This window comes from Lissotriton vulgaris, chromosome 9 (genome assembly GCF_964263255.1).
Source record: "Lissotriton vulgaris chromosome 9, aLisVul1.2, whole genome shotgun sequence".
Classification (NCBI taxonomy): domain Eukaryota; kingdom Metazoa; phylum Chordata; class Amphibia; order Caudata; family Salamandridae; genus Lissotriton; species Lissotriton vulgaris.
Window position 1 is genome coordinate 939,584,748 of NC_141697.1, and position 21,804 is coordinate 939,606,551.

The 21,804-nt window shown below is 43.5% G+C and overlaps 1 protein-coding gene across 1 annotated transcript in view; it reads right to left on the reverse strand.

Moving 5' to 3' along the window:
• Nucleotides 1-2,347: 2,347 nt before the first annotated feature.
• C9H3orf62 (chromosome 9 C3orf62 homolog) overlaps nt 2,348-21,804 on the reverse strand; it is a 159,884-nt gene continuing 140,427 nt past the window's right edge. The window contains exon 3 of the mRNA XM_086936802.1: nt 2,348-2,589. Coding sequence (XP_086792928.1) covers nt 2,348-2,589 — 242 coding nt within the window. The remainder of the gene's footprint in view (nt 2,590-21,804) is intronic.

A 21,804-nucleotide genomic window follows, 5' to 3' on the forward strand; every position in this document is an offset into this window, starting at 1 on the left:
ATGACAAGGGCCACCTGCAAGTTGCACTGTTACCTAGTATGTGAATGCAGACCCAAGATCTCCAGTATAGCCAGGCAGCAAGTTCACTGAGGTTGGTGAAGTAGGTGTTCCTCTGCACAGCACACGTCACCCACAAGTGTTATGATAAAGGTCTAAATCCAAAGGTCTGGGTGCAAATCTTTAGTAGAAGATGAAGACAATAAAGACAACACCAAGATCCTGTCACGTGGGTACTCATGAAGCACTTGACTGAATTTCATACAGAACATCTCAGTAACCAAAGTCCTGAGAATGCAATAATGATTCATATTAAAGTGACAAGCCAAACCATAAATGTGTTCCTCAAAGTTTCTGAACTCCCACAAACAATGAGTACACTGGCACTCACAAAATCTTCTTTGACCCCCTTCCCACCTAGAAAAGTTCAGAGATTTTACTTCTATGAGGTGAGGTTGGAACGCCTCAAACTTCGTGGGAACATAAGAGAAAAAGGTTTATACATAAAGAAAAATGTTCTGCCCTTGGAGGGAAAAAAGTATGTATTTGCAAAGTGTGCTTCATTTACCCAATGTGGGACTTTAGATTGTATGTACACCTGCACTGAGGAAACAGAAGATGACACACAACATTCCTAGTAAAACACCTGGGAAGCCTTGACAGGATCAGCTGTGCAGGCGTGCTACTTTGAATGCCTTAAATTCCCAGAAGTTGCCCATTACACTGATGTGCTGAAGTATGATTACCTCTGTCTTGATTAGCATGCTGTTAGTTCTTGTATTAGTGTTTCGATACATAAGCATTCAAATCAAGAGCTGAGAAGGTCAACAAAGAAGCTTTGCATTTAAATGGAAAATAAAGCTTGCTGAAACTTGAGGGCCATCCAGAAACCTATTGTGGCATTTGTAGACACATAAAAAAGACTTACACTTTTAAAGGTTAAGAGGCGATTTATATGCTGCAAAAAAAGCCTTGAACATGAAATGAGTTAAATTTAGAAAGGGTAGGATGGGAAGAAAGGTGTGCTGAATTCCAGGAATGAAATGCAGCTTTGATTTCTTCCTTGGGCCTGATTTAGGACCGGTGGTAGGGGAACTCCTCCCAAAAATTGGATGGTGCTTTCCTTGATGGCAGGTACTCACTGGAATACCCTCACTGCAGGGCATTTGCAGGTAGAACATGGCATCAGAATGCCCACTTACAGCAGATCTTCTGGTGAGGGCTCTGCCCACTGGCTTTATCATGGCGGCAATGGGCAAGGACATTCTCAAATACTCCCCCAGAGCATCCGGCATATCGATTTTTGATTTTCCCTTTTCAATTAAAATTCCCATCTGCTTTGTCTACAAAAATTATTTTTAAAAATTGGCTACATGTCTCCTTTGCCACCACTGTCTGGGAAGCAGGCTGTCAGCTTTTCTGCTGAAGGGCACCACCAAAGAGGAAAGAACCACTTCAATAAATACATTTAAAAAACTCTCCTCTGCTGGGATCTTTAAATACAACAGACATGCAGAGTTGATGTGGTGGCCAACCCCTATGGTCTAAATGATCATTTAATTTAATTCCACTATCTGGGCATCACATGTTATACTTTATCTGTGATCCAAGACTATAACTACCTCGGAGAATGAGCTTTGACGCTCAACATTCCTACCCCTAGAGAGTGAAGCATGCAAAGGGAGTAGTAAACAACAATAGCCACCCCTGATATGGCCCACTACCCAGAGAAGAGGCCTAACAGGTATCATTTAGATCTCTACTGACCCACTGGAAGTGATCAAAGGCAAATAGCCAACAATCTGTAAATTGTTTTGCACTACAATATGTCTTTGATAAAGGTACCAAGGGCAAATGTCAGAAAAATGCTGTAAATGGCCCATTTATGAAACTGTTTTAGCTTTACATATTTATTGCAGTACTACTATTCTTGCCATAGTCCCAAATTAGAGTGATCTATTTGATGAAATGATGTAAAACCGAACACTAAGTACAAACTGGATCCATATTAAAAGTTCAAAATGTGCAGACTGAAGGACTTGTATCATGTTGCGTTAAATCATAAAGACACTTTAATACTAAATAGGAGACAGCCCTGGCCAAGGACATTGTACTGTTGGCAACAGCCCATTGTATCCAGAATGTTTGAAAAGATCAGTAATGCTGCTGAACAAATAAATAATATAGTTTAAATTAATAAAAGTCTAAATGAAACAATAAGAGGTAAACGATGTATGGAACGTGGATTTGACATCCGTTTGCCCAAATAATATACCACCAGAATAGTCAATAATATCTAGTGTAGTTCTTTGAATCACACACAAACTTCTCACTGGTCATTATAGATCTGTTAACACCCAACAGAAGGCAGTAAATCATATTCTTCTTCCAAATCCAAGACCGTTTCAAGAATGTTATCATCATCTGCTGCTTTTGGTGCTTCCGGCTTTGCTGTGGCTGGATTGCTGCAGTTATCTTCTGCAAAGAGGGACAGGGCTTCCTCTTTGAGGGGGGATGCACAGACTTTGTTTAACATATTTTCGAATTCCAGCTTTCCTGTTAACTCTTCAATAGTCTGAATGCTTGTGTGTTCTGCAGAAAACATAATTATATTATACGATTATGGAAATTTGGGTAAAACGTACATGTCCTTGATTCACAATAAAATTAAAGCTTGGATTAGGTATTGTGATTACATCAACTGTAACATTCACCTTGCTGGAGCTAATCCATACTTGAGGGCAAATCTACAAGGCACGGCGGTAGTATTATCGCCGCATTAGTGTCCGTTTTCGGACGAAAAGCGGCGATAATTCTATCGCCCTATCAGCATGTACACACTACCGTGTGAATCCATGCCTTTGTGCCCATTTTCTTAGCGCCTCGCATCACTAATGAGATGCGAGGTAGGCGTTCCTGACTGAAACTCAGCTGGAATAATCGCTAACACGGCTACTCCCTATTAACTAGGAAATCGCTAACATGTCTAGCGACATTAGAAGTAGCGCTAACCGGGTATATCGCCAGTTCCTTACGCCGGCTAATTTCCAGATTTAGCTATATGTTGCATGGGAGGTGGATCATAATGCTAAATCCACTTCTCCCTATTTACAATGTTTACTCTGACTCTTTGTTATATCGCTGGTAATTCTGCGATATTTCCTGCTTATCACCGCTATTGCCGGGATTTCTATCGCCTCGGCGATGCGCGTTGTAAATATTGCGCTGACCGGGCGATAGGCGGAGTTAGGATTTTGCACACTAAACGCGCCCAGCGATAATTATCGCTGCTGTTTGCTGATATGCCCCTAGGGGAGTGTATTATGCCTATGCTAAAATTGGATGGCCATATTTTATCTCTTTTAATTTCCTCCTGCAGCAATCAATAGGCTCTTGAGTACATCAAACGTTATGTCATTCCTTTTTCCTGATATCTAGCTCCGTCCCTACTGCGGGTGCCCATGATGTATGTTATCTTGTCTTATTTGAAGGTGATCTGTATGGGTAACAATGGGAGAGGATGCACTTGCCTACGTTCCTTGTGAAAGTGGGGCTGTGCCTGTGAGACAACTCAGCCCTCACGCCCCAAAAACCTAATTTCTAAACATAATGCTTCTAGTAACCATGTAAAACCTAATAAATAAATACTCACATATGGCTGAATAGGTTCTACATTCAGGCCATATTACAGTCAGAATTTCTGATATATGGGGGCAGCATTCAGACCATCTCGCTAGCTACAGGGACATCAACATATTTACACAAACGTAACCACAGCGATCTGGAGCCTCAGGGATATCCGCGTAATTCACGAACGGAGGCAGATCCTCTCAGTCAAGCCCCAGTGGCCCTTTGATTAATAATAATGAGGTTCTTGGCCAGAATTTATTCTTGTTAGCACAAGTACTGGGAACATCCACCCTCTAGATAAGTACTAGAGGGTTCTCTAACCATCACTACTGACCTAAGAAATTGATAGTAGAGGCAAACTGTCTGGTGAGCCAGGTAAATCTGCCGGGGTCATCACAAGCACACCAGTCTGAATTTTGTGTCACGTATCTAACTGCATTCCATATCCAAAATAGCCCTAACTCTCTGGGCAAAGACATGGAGATACCATCTTCTAGCACACTCTCATTTTCTACTCACCTAACTCTCTCATACTTCCCTCCCTTTTATCATGTCATCACTTTCTCAGCCAATTCCATTCTTTCTCATACCAAATTCCTTTCAACTCGTTCTTCCTTGCCCAACCTCTCCATCTGTGCTGCTGCTCACCCCACAACCTCCTCTCCCTCTCACTACACTGCCCTTTCCTTCACCCTAACCTTACCAATTGTCTCTCGCTCTTCCTCATCTTGCGTCTCACACCTCTCTCTAATTTCCTGGCACTTCTCTTCCTCTCTCAGTTCCTTCCCTCCTACTCTCACCCAACTCATACCGCCTCACCCTACGCCCTCATATCTTCTTAATATTTCTTCTTATCCTCCCTCTATTTTTCCTCCACTCCTTCTACAGGGCATATTTTACCCATCCTGCCTTCTCTCATTCCTCCCTCACGTTCTCCCTAATAACTATTCACCATACTGTTTTTTTAGTTTCACGCTTTATTTCTCTTTGCCTCTGTCTCTCTCCCTCCTATCTCTCTTTCCTCTCTCAACCTACCCCATACCATTGGTCACTTATTTTCTTCCCATAAAATCCCTTCCTCATAACTCATAGTGTGCCACTACTCGACTCACCCTCGACTCGCCCTCTACCCCGGCCCACAATGACCCCAGTTTTTCACTAATGGCTAGACATAGAAGTCCTCCTTTCATAACATTGATCTATCGGCCCTCCTTCATACTTATGCCAAAAAGACCAATGCAGTTTAATCACAATGTGTGCCACCATAGCCTGCCTCTTGGTACCCTTCACTGTTGCCATATTTCCATATCAAACTCACCCGGTAAAACATTATTGTCCTCCCACATTCTAAACCTAGTGTTGCACAAGGGATTGGCTTATTTTAATAATTAGTACAGCCAAACGTATTGCAGTAGCTATCCTAGTGGGAGGGCCAAATTAAAACAACTATATCGGCAACACTGTTTAAGAAAAATATGGCTGAAACTAATAAAACAGCTAAATATCTAAAGGAAAGTCTTTTAGCTTCTAAAATCAAGAAGTTTCAAAAAGATCTTGCACGATTTTCATGGGAAAAGGTCTATCCATATACCTCAGACAACTACACATCTCCTGAGTTCAGTCAACAAGGACGTAGTTTTGGATCTGACTATTTTTCTTCTGCATCTGGTCACTGTAACACCAGATGTAGGTTCGTGGTCGAGTAATTCAGAACCAGAAATCGGTAATACAACTAGACCTCTGACCAAGAAGAGAGGTTGTGGTAGGTGGAGAGGAAATCCTGACAACAATGGTGGCCTCTTACCCCCTGGGTTGTCCTACACCACCACAACCCCTAATGGCACATTTTCAACCACCCCAACCATTTTACAACCCTTCTTTTTTAGGGCAGGGACGTGGGAGGTCCAGAGGCAGAATGAGACATCAGACCCAGGTCCCGCTAACCACACCCAGCATGAGCAAGTTAACACTACAACCGGGGACAAGCAGGGAAACGACTTGATTGTCAACCTGAGTAAACACAACCTCCGTGTGGATGAATTGGCCCTACTCAATATAGGACTCGGTTTTTTGCTCTCACATGCAGGTGATCCTTTTGTGATCTAGCAAGAACTATCTTAGTTTTTTTGGAAGATTCAACAGGATTTTTTCTTCTCTGATAAACAGAACATAATGGCAACAGATCAACTGACCAACACCACCTTGTGTAATAAATCTACATTTACGCCGCCTCCACATCTAATACCCGCGGAGGTTATCACCTTTGAAAAGGCTGTTATGCAGGATGTGAACTTGGGCCTTTTGATGACAAAATCCTCTTTCTGTAATCTGTCCAAAAGAGAACATAGGGCACTCCTCAATCTCAGCTCTGACACTACCATAACGATCAAACCGGCTGATAAAAGCAGTGCGATCATTGTTATGGACACCACCTCCTATAGAGATGAAAACCGCAGACAGTTGTCAATGAGCAGTGCGTATCACCTCCTCAAGGCTGACCCTACCAAAAGCCTCATGGAAACCATAACTACATCAGTTACAGAAGCGAGGGTGAATCACTAACAAAGAAGCTGCTTTTTTGGTTAAAAGGAATCCTGTTATCCCTTTTTCTATGTTCTCCCAAACATTCATAAAGCCCAGAGACCTCCAATGGGGCATCCAATAATTTCAGGGATAGACTCATTACTTTGGCCTCTCTCCCAATTAGTTGATTTAATTCTACACCCATTGGTGCAGGCCATGCCAACTTTTCTACAAGACACCAAATCTGTCCTTAATGTGCTTCAGTATGTTGATTTCAACTGAGACACAGATTTTTTCGTATCTTTTGACGTCAAGTTATTATATACTTGCATCCCTCACGATCAAACACTCAAAACAATAGATTCCCTATTGAGATCATAGGGCATTGTTTTCAGGACACCGATTCCATTTATTATGAAGTGTGCGTCACCTGATATTAAAGAGAATTTCTTTCAATGTGAAAACAAATTATTTCCCCAAATCTCCGGAACTTCCATGGGTAGCACATTTGCTCCTAGTCTAGCGAATCTGTATGTCCATTCCATTGAGTCAGACTTGGTGTTGACACCTCAGAATCCTTTTCAGTCTAATATTCGCCTATGGAGGCGATATATAGACGACATACTGGTAATCTGGAGGGGGACAGAAGAAGGCCTCATGTATTTCCATCAGTGGCTTAATGATTGTAACACCTACCTTAAATTTACTTGTGGTTTTAGTTGAGAAAAAGTACCTTTCCTAGACATACTGATTTATACCACAACTGATGGCTTAAAAACTGTACTCAATAAAAAACCCAACGGCGAAAAACTCTCTTCTGGCATATACTAGCTTTCATCCTAAATCGCTGAGGGAAAATTTACTGTTGGGTCAATTTTTACATTTGAGGCGTAATTGCAAAGACATGGAGAAGTTCAAAGACCATGCACAGAATTTAGAACATCAACTTATAGAGCGTCATTACTCACGGACTATCATAAGGAAATCGCTGAAACACGCTAGAAATAACAACCATGAAGCTCTTCTTGAAGAACGCCCTCAGCAGGAATCCATTGATTGCTTGATATGTGTGAGCACATTCAGTAATAGATCGAGCTTGATTCAGAAATCCATTAACAAAAATTGGAAGATCTTAAGTAAAGGTACACATTCATTCCCATAACCTATGTTTGCCTTTAAACGTACATACTAGACCATGCACTAAGCCTGCCATAATTCAGACTACCATTTAGGCTGCCCAACCTGTGAAATGCCCATTTCCATGCGCTTCTTGTAATGTCTGTGCACAGATGACACATACTACATCTATTAATTCAAGGGACAGATCTGCAGTGGAAACTACCACACGAATTGCAATTCTGATAACTTCATCTAATTTATTACTTGTCCATGTGGTCTGAGATATGTAGGGAGGACGACAAGGAAGATCAAAACATGCATCTCAAAACACAAAAGTACAATTTTTTGTAAGAAAACCATTAGTAAATTGATGACACATTTCCATGAAATGGTTCAAATGACTTGACTTGGACAGTTTTGGACAAACCGGACATTCTGAAGCCCATTGCTTACACAACACGATTTTTATTTAAGAAGGAGCAACGTTGGGTCTCTAGACTAAAAAGTGATAGTCGAGGACTCAATGATGAGAGCCCCTGATTTTCATTGTCGGGCACGTAGTATTCACTCATTATTCAATGGGAGTACTGCCAACGTGGTCACATTAAGGTGCTCTTTTGCACAATACACTTTTGAGCTTCCAGCTTGTTCGTATTGTGAAGCCATAGTTTTCACTATGATGAGATTCCCTGCTTTTCCACTTGCAATTATTATAGTAGAACTGCAGACATGACCAATCCAAATACTCACTTGCAAAGTACATTCATGAGATCCTGACTGGATCGCAACATACATATAAAAGTCACAAAATTGTTGAGTTCATGGAGACTTTTTAGTTGTAGTCTTTTTCTCGTTTTTCACTTCACTGATATGGCCTTTTGGCCCACTGACTATATAAATAATCTGTTTTTTCTTCCTTTATTGTTTAAATACTAGACTGTAAGCTCCGACTACAGCTGGTAGTGTAGACGCCAGCTTAACTACAATTCCCATGGTCCTTCTTTTGAGGATGTTCTGACTGATGTGTCACTGCCCTCCGTAACGCAGCACAACTCACGCAACTAGTTGGAGGGCGCGATTTGGTGCGTACATGGAAGTTTATCTGCGACTTCCTGTACCGTCTGTGTTTGCGGACGGGGTTACATTTGGACCGCGTCTTCCGTTCCAACAGGCATGCATAGATTTTGCTTTTCCTTTGTTCCAGATACTGAGGTTTAATTTTTTTTATTTTTAAGAGGGCTCTGACCATTGCTCGTACTTGTGAGCATGATGCGAAGCTGTTATACTTGGCATCTTTTGGCATGTTTACCCTGAATTTTTGCTTTCTGACCTCTCGGTTTTTTACTCTGTTTTTTCTGGCGTAGCTTTACTGTGTACTTTTCGCACTGCTGATCAGTGGTAAAGTGCAGGTGCCCCTGTAGCAAATTGTGTTATGGATTGGTGTTTGCATGATTGGATATTTTATTTATGTGTTAATTCTTAGTAAAGTGCACTGTGTGTGCCAGGGCCTGTAGATCAAATAATGTTGTTGATGGGCTGCAGCGCTGGATTGTGCCACCCACCCAAACAGCCCATGAATGTGATTCTGGCCTGCCATTGCAGAGCCTGTGCGCAGTCTAGTACTGTTGCAGTCTAGTACTGTCATGTCGACTTGGAAAGTGCACCCACTTGCCAGGCCCAACCTTACCATTTATTACATGTCAGTGACACCTAAGGTAGGGCCAAGGTACCCCTGCGGGCAGGGTGCAGTGTATGTGAAAGGTAGGAGATGCCCTGGTGTGTGTGGCATGTCCTGATAGTGAATTACTGCCAATGTCGTTTTTCCCTATTGCAAGGCTACCTGTTTCCCATAGGACAAAATGGGAAGTTTGTTTATAACAACTTAGAAACCACTGGCCCTGGGAACAAGGTAGGGAAATAAAGTTAAGTATGCCTGAACTCAGAATCTAAAGATGCATCTTTTAGTGCAGGTGATTTTTACATTATGTGTTTGAAAATATCACTTTTAGAAAGTAGGTGTTTTCTTGCTCAGTCATCCTGTGTGCCTCTGCTGGAATGTGGATTGCCTGTCAGGGTTTTGGATGACAGAAGGCTGGGGAGCAGGAGTGGCTCCAGATAGTCTAGGTGGGTCAAGGAAGGGCTGAATAGACCTGGGCTGCAATTAGGAAAGGGGGAGGAGATTTCCTCGCACCTCAAAGGGCCTGGTCTGCCTCTGACAATGCAGTCTCCACCTCCTTCCAGGAAGTCACACCAGAGAAGGCAGAACTGGTTCTGGCTGGGCCCAGACACTCCCTGCCAAAGAGATCAAAGGATTTTGGGTATAAATAATGGGGCCCAGACCCCTAAACTTTAGAACTCTTTTGGATCAAGAAGACTGCCAAAAAGAAGAGCTGGAGAAGCTGTGAGGAGGAACTACAGGCTAGGGATCACCTCTGGGGCGAAATATCCCAGAAAATGGCCCTTCTCGACTCCACCACCCCTCGGAATTGGTTGGCATCAACACAGCGATTCTCCAGTGCCGCTTAGCATCTGTCCCCGACTGTGACAAAGCTAAGTGACGAATTGAAGAGCCACTACTATCGCAACCCTAATAGGCACCCTGCTGGAAGAAAACGCCTTGCCAAGGCGGCGCACCTAAGTCGAACCTGCTGCTCCGAGAGCAATTTTAACCCTGCAGCTGGTTAGGGAGAGCGACGGATATCGGAGACTGGATATCCCCACTAAAAACAACCAGAACGGTGGCCGCTGTTCGTTATGCGAGGAGAGGACACTGAGCAACGGGTGTCCTCTCTTCTTGCGGCTTGATCAGAACAGGAGAGCCTACCCCCTCTTCTGGAGCTGCCGGCTCTGGGCAGGAGCTCGGTGATTGCTTACAGCTGAGAATGGAGCTGAGCGGTTGATGTTCTGCCGCAGATATGGAATGGTGATCTTGCCGTTGCCAGCGAGTATTGTTTGGGCGGCCTGACCCTAAGATGTCGCCCACTTGTGAGGTATGAGGAGCGCCTCACCTTTCCCCTGTGGGCCTGCACAATGGAGTCTTGTAGCCTGGACAAATGTTTCGTGTTCGGGGCCTGTTGTTTATTGGGATTGATCTGTTGCTGGGCCATCCTCGCTAACGCCTGACCCAAGATGGTGCCTGTGCTTTAATAACTTGGAGTGTTTTATGAGTAATATGATTGTAACTGTTTCGTGACTGTCTTTGGCTATTGAGGATGCTTTTACTGCTGATGGGGAGTTGCGCTTCATTGGAATTACTGATTTCCCCTCCACGGCGATCTTTGTGGAAGGGATGGCTGTCCCTAGATGGCGCCTGTGACTCTGTTCTTGGCGCTTTCAATCAGGGCAGTGGCCATGGCTGGGAGACTCTTTCCTCTTTCCTCTACACTGCCAGTTTCTTGGTAGACTAGCCTGCAGAGTTTTGCCATACCCCTGAAATGGGGGCCGGAGTCTGCGTGCTCCTCACACCGAGTGACCTGCGTCCAGCTGGGGAGAGATGAGTACTGGATAGCTGGAGGTTGAGTCAGGCAGCGTTCCCCAATACCACCTGAGCCTGGTGTGGCTGATGGAACTTTGATGATGCCCTCTGGCAGAAACCTTATATGTTATACTGACAGCAGTGCCCGAGCAACATGGCTGATGCCCGGTGGAGCTGTATTGGCAGCTATAGAGGAGATTGACTTTGGTTTCACCCCCTTAGCCGTCACCTACCCAGCCAGACATTGGACATTGATTTTCCTTGTCTCTCCACTGTCTCCTTTCCCTCCCCCGCCCTCTCCCTCAGTGATCCTGCAGATGACTCCCCTTTCCAGCCCAACATATTTGTTTTTCTCCTGCACCCCTGTCACGAACCCTCGCCCTCCACCCTCCCTCATGCTCCAGATAACTTGTATATGTTTTTATTTGATGCTATGGTAAATAATGTAACTTTGTGCAAGTTGTTCTCATGTAAAGCGCTCTGATACCTCTGGGTCTAGCCAGCGCTGTATAAAACTTTCAAATAAATAAATAAATAAAATACCGCTTTGCTGTGTTGGCCTGCAGTGACTGCTTCCGTCTTGGGCAGTGAAAGGACGGGACTGAACTTTCTTTTTTGAGTTTCTCCAAGGGCTTGAGGTAGAGCTTGCCCCTGTTCAAGAAGTCTCAGAAACAGCAAAGACTTCAAGCTCATCTGCCCTCAGCATGTGAGACTGTGTGTTTTGTGCTGCAACAGAGGAAAAGCAGCTCGACAACATCTACGACGCCGCTGCTGAATCCGTGTCCTAAAGGCACTGCAGAGGGCATTGCGACCCTGGTCTCGATGACGACGCCTGCTGACGCCACCATCGAGCCACTGCTTGCACCACGACCTGTCGGCACCACACTCCGTACCACCTCACTTCACGACGACGCCTCGGCCTCCCCGACGACGATGCTCCACTCCGAAATCGACGCTGCTACGTGCACCGTGGTTTGAGGGCACCGCTCGGAAAGTTTCACGACGCACCGCCCTCATCCCGCACTGCAGTCTTGGCCTACTGACACCGGCGCCATTGACTCCAGTTCGTCAGCTGACTTCAGCGATTCAGTAATGACGCTGCCGCTGCTTGCACCGTGACCTGCCAGCACCTTGATGAGCACCACCTTCATCTCGGACCACATCCCTGATCTCGCCAACGAGGCCATCTGACACCGCCACTGAGCCGCTGCTCGCATCGCGACCTGAGGGCACCACACGCCGCACCGCTGCACTTCGCACCGCAGCACCCGACGCCTGTCGACGCCAGCGCTCCTGACTCCAACAGAGAGGAGATCGACCTGCAACGAGTGTGACTTCGAGGGCCCGACGACTCCTGCGGACGCTGTGTTTTCGGAAACTCAATGAGAGGTCGCCGACGCTCTGCATTTCTCAAAGATACTGTTTGCGGGTCTTCCCGACACCGTAGCTGGCCCGCGACCCAGCGGTCAGACAGAACTGTTTGGATTTGTTTGCTCACAACGCCATGATAGCCTCGGATGGAGCTATCGACATCAAGGAACTGTTTTTAAAGTGTATTTCGATAAATTACAATTTTTAAGTACTGTATTGTGGATTTCTTTATCGTTTTTGGTCTTGTCTTAAGTATATAAAATATTAGATATTTTTCTAAACTGGTGTGGTGTCCTTTTGTAGTTCTTACACTGTATTACTCTTGGTTATGTGCAAATGCTTTACACACTGCCTCTAAGATTAGCCTGACTGCTCGTGCCAAGCTACCAAGGAGGAATGCAGGGGTTAATTTAGGAGTGTAACTCCCTTATCCTGACTAGAGTGGGGGTTTCTGCCCGCCTTTGGCAAATGCCCTAGCCGACCAAAAATCCAATTTCTAACAGTACCACATACTGTTCTACCGAGCACAGCTTTATGTGACTCGTTGCCTTCATTTTTCACTTCGAGTCACCACTGCCATTTGCAATATCAGTACCGTTTTAAGAGCCATTCGTTTTCCTGTTTTAATTAATGTATTTAATGTTTAAGCTAGTTGAGTAACACATAGTAGTTTATTTCTCTACTTATCTTTGTGTCAACTACCATATTCATTGCATACGCTTTGTGTAATTATTATGGACTACATTCTCTAGTCATTATTTATCACCACCTTATACACTTTTACAGGAACTGGATGCTGCCTTGCGTCGTTGGTACACAGGCTAAAGGTATTCATGCATTCACCCGACGATTCGGGTAAGGTCCTGCGTGCTAAATTTCTAACAAATCAACATTACATGCACTGTATTCTTAATTATGCATAGTAGGGGTTGTGTGTTTGATTGTTGAAACACACTCTTTTTTGTCTTTCTTTCTAAGGAATTTGACGACCAGTATGGCTAAAGTCTGAGTGACATATCACTCCACCTACTGGTTTGGTATACGAGTTCTGGTACCATTGTTTCAAGAGTACACAAGTGGCTTTTGGTACTCTACGTTTTGCACTTTTTTGGTCCTGATGAAGGCCACTGCATCCCTACGGGAGCATTAGGCTGAAACCTATAGACCTTTTTCCACCAGGCTTTGACAGATTGAATTCCCCTCTGTCACAGCTATTTTCTTTTAATCCTAGTCGGTGTATGCAATATTAAATTGGTTGGCATGCATTGAGCTAGTTTTAATCAACTTCACATTTTTCACTTAGCCCCCTCCCCATACCTTGCTCATCTAGAGGTTTTGTCTACCTCAATATCGCCTTCAGAACATCCCTGAGCTCCTCCCTCTCAGTGAGAGGGTTGTAGCCTGCACTACGACTAGGTTTGCAGCGCAATGGGATCTCCTATGATGAAGCATGCCATCCTCGGGCGGGTGAGGCGAATCGTCCAAAGAAAGGGATACCCCAATACTTTATTGATGTATTAGACCAAGTGACCAGGTATTGTGCTTTCTAGTTATAGTGTGGAGAATCGGTCCCAGTTGGTCTATAAAGTTTACTCAGGTCCTCTTCTTTTTTGTGTGTATCGCATTGTATACGAATGTCTTCCTATTCCCTACTATTGAGCCTCTTCCTTCTTACCTCTTTATTTTGATTTTTTCACCCACTCTTAGTTCAGATTTTTGTTTGAGGTCACCCTTGTCTGCCCGCACTATTTGCATATGCACTGCTATCCTTACCTCTTTCGCACAGCTTACGCTCCTGCCCTGCAGTTCTCAGTACCTTCTTCCTCTGTTCACTTGAAGTGTTTTCACCCATTTCTCCATACTCCTGCTACAGTCAGCTTTGAAAGCATGAAAATAATGCATGACTAAAGCCAAATTCTTCAAGAACAAAAGGATCGCTCAAACTTGCATTAGCTACATGGGTTGTGTGACTCTTTGCAGGCCTCCCTGTGCCTTGGTCGATCTTGTCGCTGTCCAAGCTTTGACATATGTTAAAACCAACACTGCTGTTGCTAAAACGTTTTCTAAACTACTCTATCACAATTTCCTATGCTCTTTGTTTTCTTGTGTGCTCTAAATGTGGCTTTGAATGGGAAAGACCGTCAATAAAAATCCTCACACTGCTGCAGGAAAGTTTACTTTCCATCAAATCCTGTAGTGTATTTTTCTCACGTTTGTATCTTACACAACATACAAATACTTTAGCTATGAAAGTGTAAACGTGCACATAAAACAAGACCTTTAAAAAAGCATCTTTAATTTCAATGGGTATTTAATTGGCCAAAGGAAGATTATGTGGATATGTGGTCTGCAGCTAAATTAAAGTAAATGCACAACTGTTGTGTGAACAAGCCTTTCATATACCTAATGCCTTATACTACTTCATATCTTTATGTTTTAGAACTGTTTACTGTAAAGCTCTCTGATACCCTTGTGGGTCACGTTCGTGCTATATAAAACCATATAAATAAATAAATAAATATACTTAAACCGGTCGACATACAGAAATCCTGAGGTTCACAAATTAGGCTTAAGAAAATCATCAAGATTTAAATTTTATTTTGCATTTTGTACTCGTAGCTCTGCTTTTCAATCAATGAACCAAACCTGGACATGACAATTGTGTTATACAGACCTAGTAAACATTTCAAGCTGCTTCAAAGAACCATGCCAGATTTCACATGTCAGACTTAATTGATGGTTTTGAGCCTTAGGATTACTGTAAAAGTAATCAGGGTTGCAAAGTGATTCGACCAAAGTATGGGAAAAGAAGGGAAGATGTAACCCTGTAGTTATTAATGAAGATACAATCAATCATAATGCTTTCATCATGGGTGGATCTTGTGACCAACTGGAACAGGCCAATGGATAAAAAACGAAATCCTTAGTCAGTTTAGTGGAAGCATTGTTTCGTCAAATGGGACATTCAGATAACAAGGCAACGTTCATGTGAACAGTGTGTAATGGTATGCGAAATCACTGCTGTTAAATTATTGTTGTGCCAAGGGATGCAAATGGTGGATGGTGAGGAAGGAATATACTTACTTATTCGACCGGTTGCAGACAAAGCACATTGATGCTCATCAAATCCAGGGGACACGTGGAAACAATGTTAATTTGTAGGATAGACAGATCAATGGTATTTAATATGTGCAAATGGCAACAGTTTGGAAAAGTATCTACGAGGACCTTGGTCAGTTTCAAACATACAGAAAAGATCTAAATTGTGCAAGATTACTACATCATGAACCAAGCCAGATGTTTTGTACTGTAGTCATCAGCATAGCAGCGGCACATTGGGAATTACTACGGGCAGATACAATGTGACTTTGTGTTTGAGATCTTACATATTTGCTATGTGCAGATTGTAATCAGATCGAGTGAAACAGATTTCAACCAATATGAATGCCTTTAAATGTAAGATTTATGGGGAACTAAGAATGAAGCCAAAATAGCAATTTAGTTGCACAACAGCATCTTTGTTCACTGAGGTGCAAATATGAGGACATTGGGAAGTCGTAAGTTACTGAGGAGGTGCTGACTCAATGCAGATAGACACAGAAAAGTTGTCCTTGTCAGGGGTTCGCATAAAATACTTGTTGCGACATATAGTAGAATTTACAGTGTCTGAAGTTTCTCCCACATAAACCTAAATGCAGACCTCTGATGGAGTGAAGGTCCATGCATCGCTGAATAACACTGCTCATTTTCGTTTGAAGACAAAAGGCAGAGCAATTTCTCCTAAACTAGGTAACTAAAAAAACACATAGAACCACCATGCAATAACAGCAGCAAAAATGTACTTTTCTCTAGAAAATATAGCAGTAACATCGAATCTCACTTTTGAAGTAACCCAGATTCATTGTAAAAGTAAGAGAAGCTGGGACATCCAGGCAAAAAATCTTTCTAATGTTAGGAGGAAAAATCCTTATCAATTATATGTAGCTTTGGCTTTTAGTGGGAACATAGAGTTTCAATTTGAGATGCACATGCTTCTGGAATACTTCAGTTTTGAGTTCCTAAGGCTAAGGTTGTGAGTCATGGGGCCCTCACTTGCATCAGTGGTGTTTTCTGTGTAGTCTTGATTCCCAAGTTTCTAATGGGTTGTCAGCTTTGGGAAGGTTGTTACACGTGCGAATGTGCGGTTTCTCACTTAATAGTTAGCAGAAATCATAAAGAGTTGTGAATTATCCTCTTAGATGCTTAATATTTTTCACATTTTCCTGAGTTGGGTAAACCTCACAGGACCTCTATTCTCAAAGGGCCAGAATGGATATTGCTGTGAAATTTCCAGGTTAGCCCATTGTGCAGATGTTCAAGAATTGTACTTTCACTCGGATTATGTAAGATCCGCTGTTAGATGAAAGAGTGGAGATTTTTATATACTTCAAAGTAGTCCTCTGATTTTACCAGTGGAGTGAACTGAATAAATGTGTCTGGTTTGTGACAGTCTTGATAATAGAAGCGTGGATCTTTTACCATGCGGGTTATTGAATGTTAGATCGCTATCCAAGCATAGGGTTGAAATTCAGTTGTTGCTGGAGGTGCATGAGCTTGAAGTGCTGTGTGTGACAGAAACCTGGACTCAGCCAGATTGTGAGGTCGACCTCGGTCTGGCCTGCCCCCTTAGTTATAAAATCCTCCACAAGCCGAGATTAAGGGGGAGGGGTGGGTGGGTTGGGCTGATCTATAGAGATTCCTTGAATCTGGCTACTATTGACATTGATGGGGTCGCATGCGTAAAACTCTTTGGGTTTGTTATTAGGCGTGCTCTTGGACAGACCTTAATGGGGATTATCTGCTATCGACCCCCAGGGGCCTTCAGTGCGCAACAGCAGCAACTGCTATTGGAGATTTTTACCAACATGGCCGCTATGCACCGTAGATAGGTGATTTTGGGCGATTTCAACCTTTGGTTGAATGGTTCCCTGGACACGGGCCTTGCCAAGATCATTCAGTCATGTGAGGTCTTGGTCTTCGTCAACGGGTGTCCAAGGCCACTCATATTGGAGGGCACTTGCTGGATCTTATTTTTTCGGAGGATGATCAAGTGTTCATTGGTGAAGTCCTGCCCATGGACTGGACTGACCACTATCTGATTAAATTCTATGTGAATACTGCCAGTCAAGATAAGCGGGGAGGTAATTCGGTGAGTGAATTTGTGGGCAGGGATTGGAAGGCTCTTATGCGTAAGAGGGTCCGGGGCGTGGCGTTTCAGGTGGAGGACTGCTTCTCCCCGGATGCTCAAGTGGAGGAGAATTACTCTGCTCTTTTTAGGAAAATCACTGTGGCTCTCGATTCACTTGCTCCTCTAAAGAACCATCGGTGCAGGGATAGACCCTCCGCACTGTGGTTTAATGAGGATCTGAAACCCCTGAAACTCGAATGTAAACGGGCTGAGAAGAGATGGAGGCATGGTTACCAGGATGGGGATAAGCTGTCCTGGAGAATAAAGATTGCAGAATATAGGAAGGCGATTAATAGGACTAAAGCAGAATATTTTGCCACCCTGATACTTAACGCCCCTAATTGCGCTAGAAGTATTTTTAATATTCTAAATAGCCTGACCAACCCAGATTGCTATAAAAATGTGATTTCCCCCTCCCAAACACTTTGTGATGACCTGGCCAGGATCTTTCATGACGAAGTTAATGATATCATTGAGGATCTGGGTGGGGTATCCCATCTTCCTGCTGCGGCAAATGCTTTACCGTTAGACACCGATGACTCGGTGGGTATTAGTACTGTGGCTGCAGGTGTCAACTTGGAGGGGGGTACTACTGAGTTTCTCTCCGAGTTTCTGCCTCTGAGAGGACTTTTGTAGATTAGCTGATGGTATTGCATCTGGATCTCTGTTAGATCCTATGCCTTGTAAAATCTGGAAAGAGTTTAGGGCAGAGCTGTTTCCCACACTTCGTCTGATTTGTAATCAGTCCCTTACTGATGTAGTGGTTCCGTCTCAGTGGAAGCAAGCACTGGTGACACCCCTGCTTAAGAAGCCCTCCCTTGATCCTGAGTGTCCTAAAAACTTTAGGCCCATCTTGATCCTACCTTTTCCTGCTAAAATAGTGGAACGGGTGGTGAGTAACACTCTGTCCAAGTATGTAGAACAAGCTAAGCTCTTGGAGGAGAATCAGTTTGGGTTTCGGCCGGCCCATGTCACTGAGACGGCCTTGGTGACCGTGATGGACGAACTTCGGGGGCGGGCAGACAGGGGTCAGGCTGCTGTACGTATTCTGCTTGACCTGTCTGCCCCCTTCGACACGGTCAACCACGGAATCCTACTGAGAGGACTAAAAGAGGTGGGAGTGACGGGTTGTACCTTTAGGTGGTTCCAGTCTTTTCTGCTGGGAAGGCAGCAGGCAGTGTCCCTCCCTCCATACCAATCTGCTTTTACTAGTGTCTCGCATGGCGTACGGCAGGGCTCGGCCATCAGCCCTATTCTTTTTAATATTTACATGAAACCCTTGATGGCAGTCATCAAGCGACATAATATTAATATCGTTAATTATGCGGATGATGCGCAATTGATTCTCTCCCTTGAGGGAGCGCAGTCATCATCTTCAGATGGGTTTCATAGCTGCCTGTGGGACACAACGCTATGGCTGAGGGAAAACTCGCTGCAATTTAATGCGTCCAAGACGGAGGTGCTTTACTGCGCCATGGAAAGGGTTTCTTCCTTGCTGCCCAGTAACTTTTGGCCCTCTGACACCCCGAATTTGGTTCGGCCTGTAAAGACAGTTCGCAACCTGGGTGTGGTATTTGAATGTAATCTTACTTTGGAGGCGCAGGTGTGGGTTGCTGTCTGGCCATCATTCGTTCCTTACGGAAGATGTTTCCTCTGCTCCCTCCTATGGTGCGCTCGTTGATAGCACGTAGTACCATACTTAGCAGAGTAGATTACTGCAATGCCCTGCTTCTTGAGTCCCCAAAATTTCTTCTTGATAGTTTGCAGAGGATACAGACTGCAGCTAAACTAGTGTTAGGCTGGCCTAGAAGGTCTTCCTCTTCGCTGGCCCTGGCTGAGCTGCACTGGCTCCCTCTGAAACAGAGAATTAAGTTCAAATCTCTCTAATAGTATTCAAGGCCCTGTATGGAATGGGGCCTACCTCCTTTCAAAGGAAGTTTGAGTGGTATGTTCCTATTCGAACTCTGCAGTCGTCAGGGGCAAAACTGATAAAAATCCCCAGATTTAAGAAAGTCAGAGCAGGTGGTAGATCCTTTGGGGTCGCAGCTGCAAAGCTTTGGAATACCTTACTTCTATAGCTTAGAGAAATCAGTGATCTCCTTCCTTTTAGAAGGAGCCTAAAAACAAGGTTGTTTCCCAAGAGTTAGAGATCTGGCTACAATATGGCCCAACGGATGCTTGTTATGCTGAGTCACTAGCTCCAGGATGCCTAGAAATTCAATAAATAAATAAAAATAATAATAAATAAATATTGATACATCTACATGTTAGCTAAGAGTATCAAAAGGGCATCAAATGTGCTCACCTTTAGACCAATGATGCAAAGGATGATCTGTTTTTGGACTTTTACCTATATTTTTTTCTACAGAGTTCAACGTGCCTGTCAGGCTAGTTCCGGTGCTGGTTGTTAGTTAGAGCTTAAAAAAAGATAAAGATCTACAAAAGCATTCGTTTTACTTCGGAGATTTTTCTGTGTGTTTTAGATGGTTGGACCAGGCAAACGTTCCCAAACCAATAGCATTCTAAGAAGACTATCATGCTCCTTTTATGTCATAGAATAGTTCACAGATATATTAAACAAAATGCACTTCAAGCAACTCCAGTCGACCTCTTTCCTCGAATATTAGAAAGCTACTGGAATGTTACACTTTTCAAAGTGTATACTAATGTATTTAAAAAGGCCAAATTTGGTCCAATATGCAGTTTTGCATTGTTCATCTTTTCTTAACCATATCAGGCCATATGTTTCAGCGAGATCCAAAAAAGTAAAAATTGCAGTCTTGTAAAATTAGTCCAAAAAAACGGGTTTAGTGGTAGAGGATGACGTTTTCTAAGGTAATCCTATTCACCAATTAGTTTTCAATATAGGGCTCCAGTTATCTGTTCTGTGGGAATGAAAAAGAAATTGGAAAAAGCCAGGGACTTTGAATGCCGCATGAGTCCATTTGCTTGGTTTTGCTTCTTTTATTATTTTAAATTATTCATTTATCTTACCTAAAGATCATAAGTGCTCCTAAGGACAATTCAGACAGATGGTGTGATGGTGGGAAAAGACTAATGTTGAAATCCATGTTGGAGTGGGAAGGCAAACTGCCTGCTTCATTTTAGTCAAATATATTAACAAAGTCAGAGTGTTGGACCACATAGTGGATTTTGATGGCCTCTACCCAGTCGTGATATGAGAGGTTAGGTACAAGAAATGTAACTGGGCTAACTTCTGCTTTTGAAAGTTGTGCGGGAATCACAATGCTGCACAGGGTATACTGAGCTAAGGGATAACTATTATGATACTTTTTCTGAGTCACACTAAGGAAAATCATTGTGTTTCGGGATCAGTTAACTACCCTTCTACTGAAGCAAATATGGACAAATTCTGAAAAATCCAAAACAAAATGCTTAGTATTTGGTACACGAGCCTGAAATGTGTAAAGAAAACAACAATCCAACTGCATACCTTTCATGAATATTCCTAACTAGTTGAGTAAAACCATTACACAAAATTCTTTATTTTCACCATATACTATTAACTACGAGTGCGCAGGTTAAATGTAATAGTTCATCACTCCTTTCATTATTTGTAATTATGGTACACGCTTAATCGGGGAAAAACATGCAGACTAAAAAAGGAAATATGTTTCTTGCATTTGTATAGTAAACATCAGCATTTGATTGTGAAATGCACAACAAACTATGGTTTATCATGTACGACTTCAGAGTAGATCCGCTAATAGTTAATTTCCTTAGAGAGTTGTATTCGGCACACAGGGCTAGAGTGCGCTACGGGCTAAAAGGGGAATGCACTCAGCCATTCAGCATAGACAAAGGGGTCCCACAAGGTTGTGGTCTTGCTCCCTTTTTGTTTAATTTATATATAAACAATCTGGGTAGGTTTTTAGGAAGCAGATGCAATGATCTCCCCCAACTAACCTATTCCGGCCCTCCTCTATGCTGACGACATTGTGCTTATGGCCCGTAATTCCCTAGGCTTACAGCGTCTTCTTACTGAGTTTGTTATGTATACGCAGGACTTGGGATTACAAGTTTTTTTTTTTATAGAATTTTTATTGTTTTCAGTACTTTCATACCTTTCATCTCTTTACTACTAGTACGGCCATTACGCAGATGGCTCAGTAGGTAGTGTACAAGGGGGGGGTGTGGCTTGAGCCCGCGGAAGATGGCGGCGTTCCCATAGCTCTCCCGGGAGGTTGGGATGAGAGGCGGCCTGGCGTGACTCTTTCCTTCGTGTTATGCTGCCGGATTGCGGGAAAGGCTATGGGAAGCCTTGCTGACTTGACTAGCTCCCGTTTCAGGAACTTTTGAAACAGCTGCAGGCATATTATGCCAGAAGTGAGTGGCGCGTAGGTCCGTGAGGGCGCCATTTGAATTGTCCCGCTGACGGAGCTTTGCTCTAAGCGGCAACTTGGTTTTCACGTGTGCTGAGCTACGCGTTTGTTCAATGCTG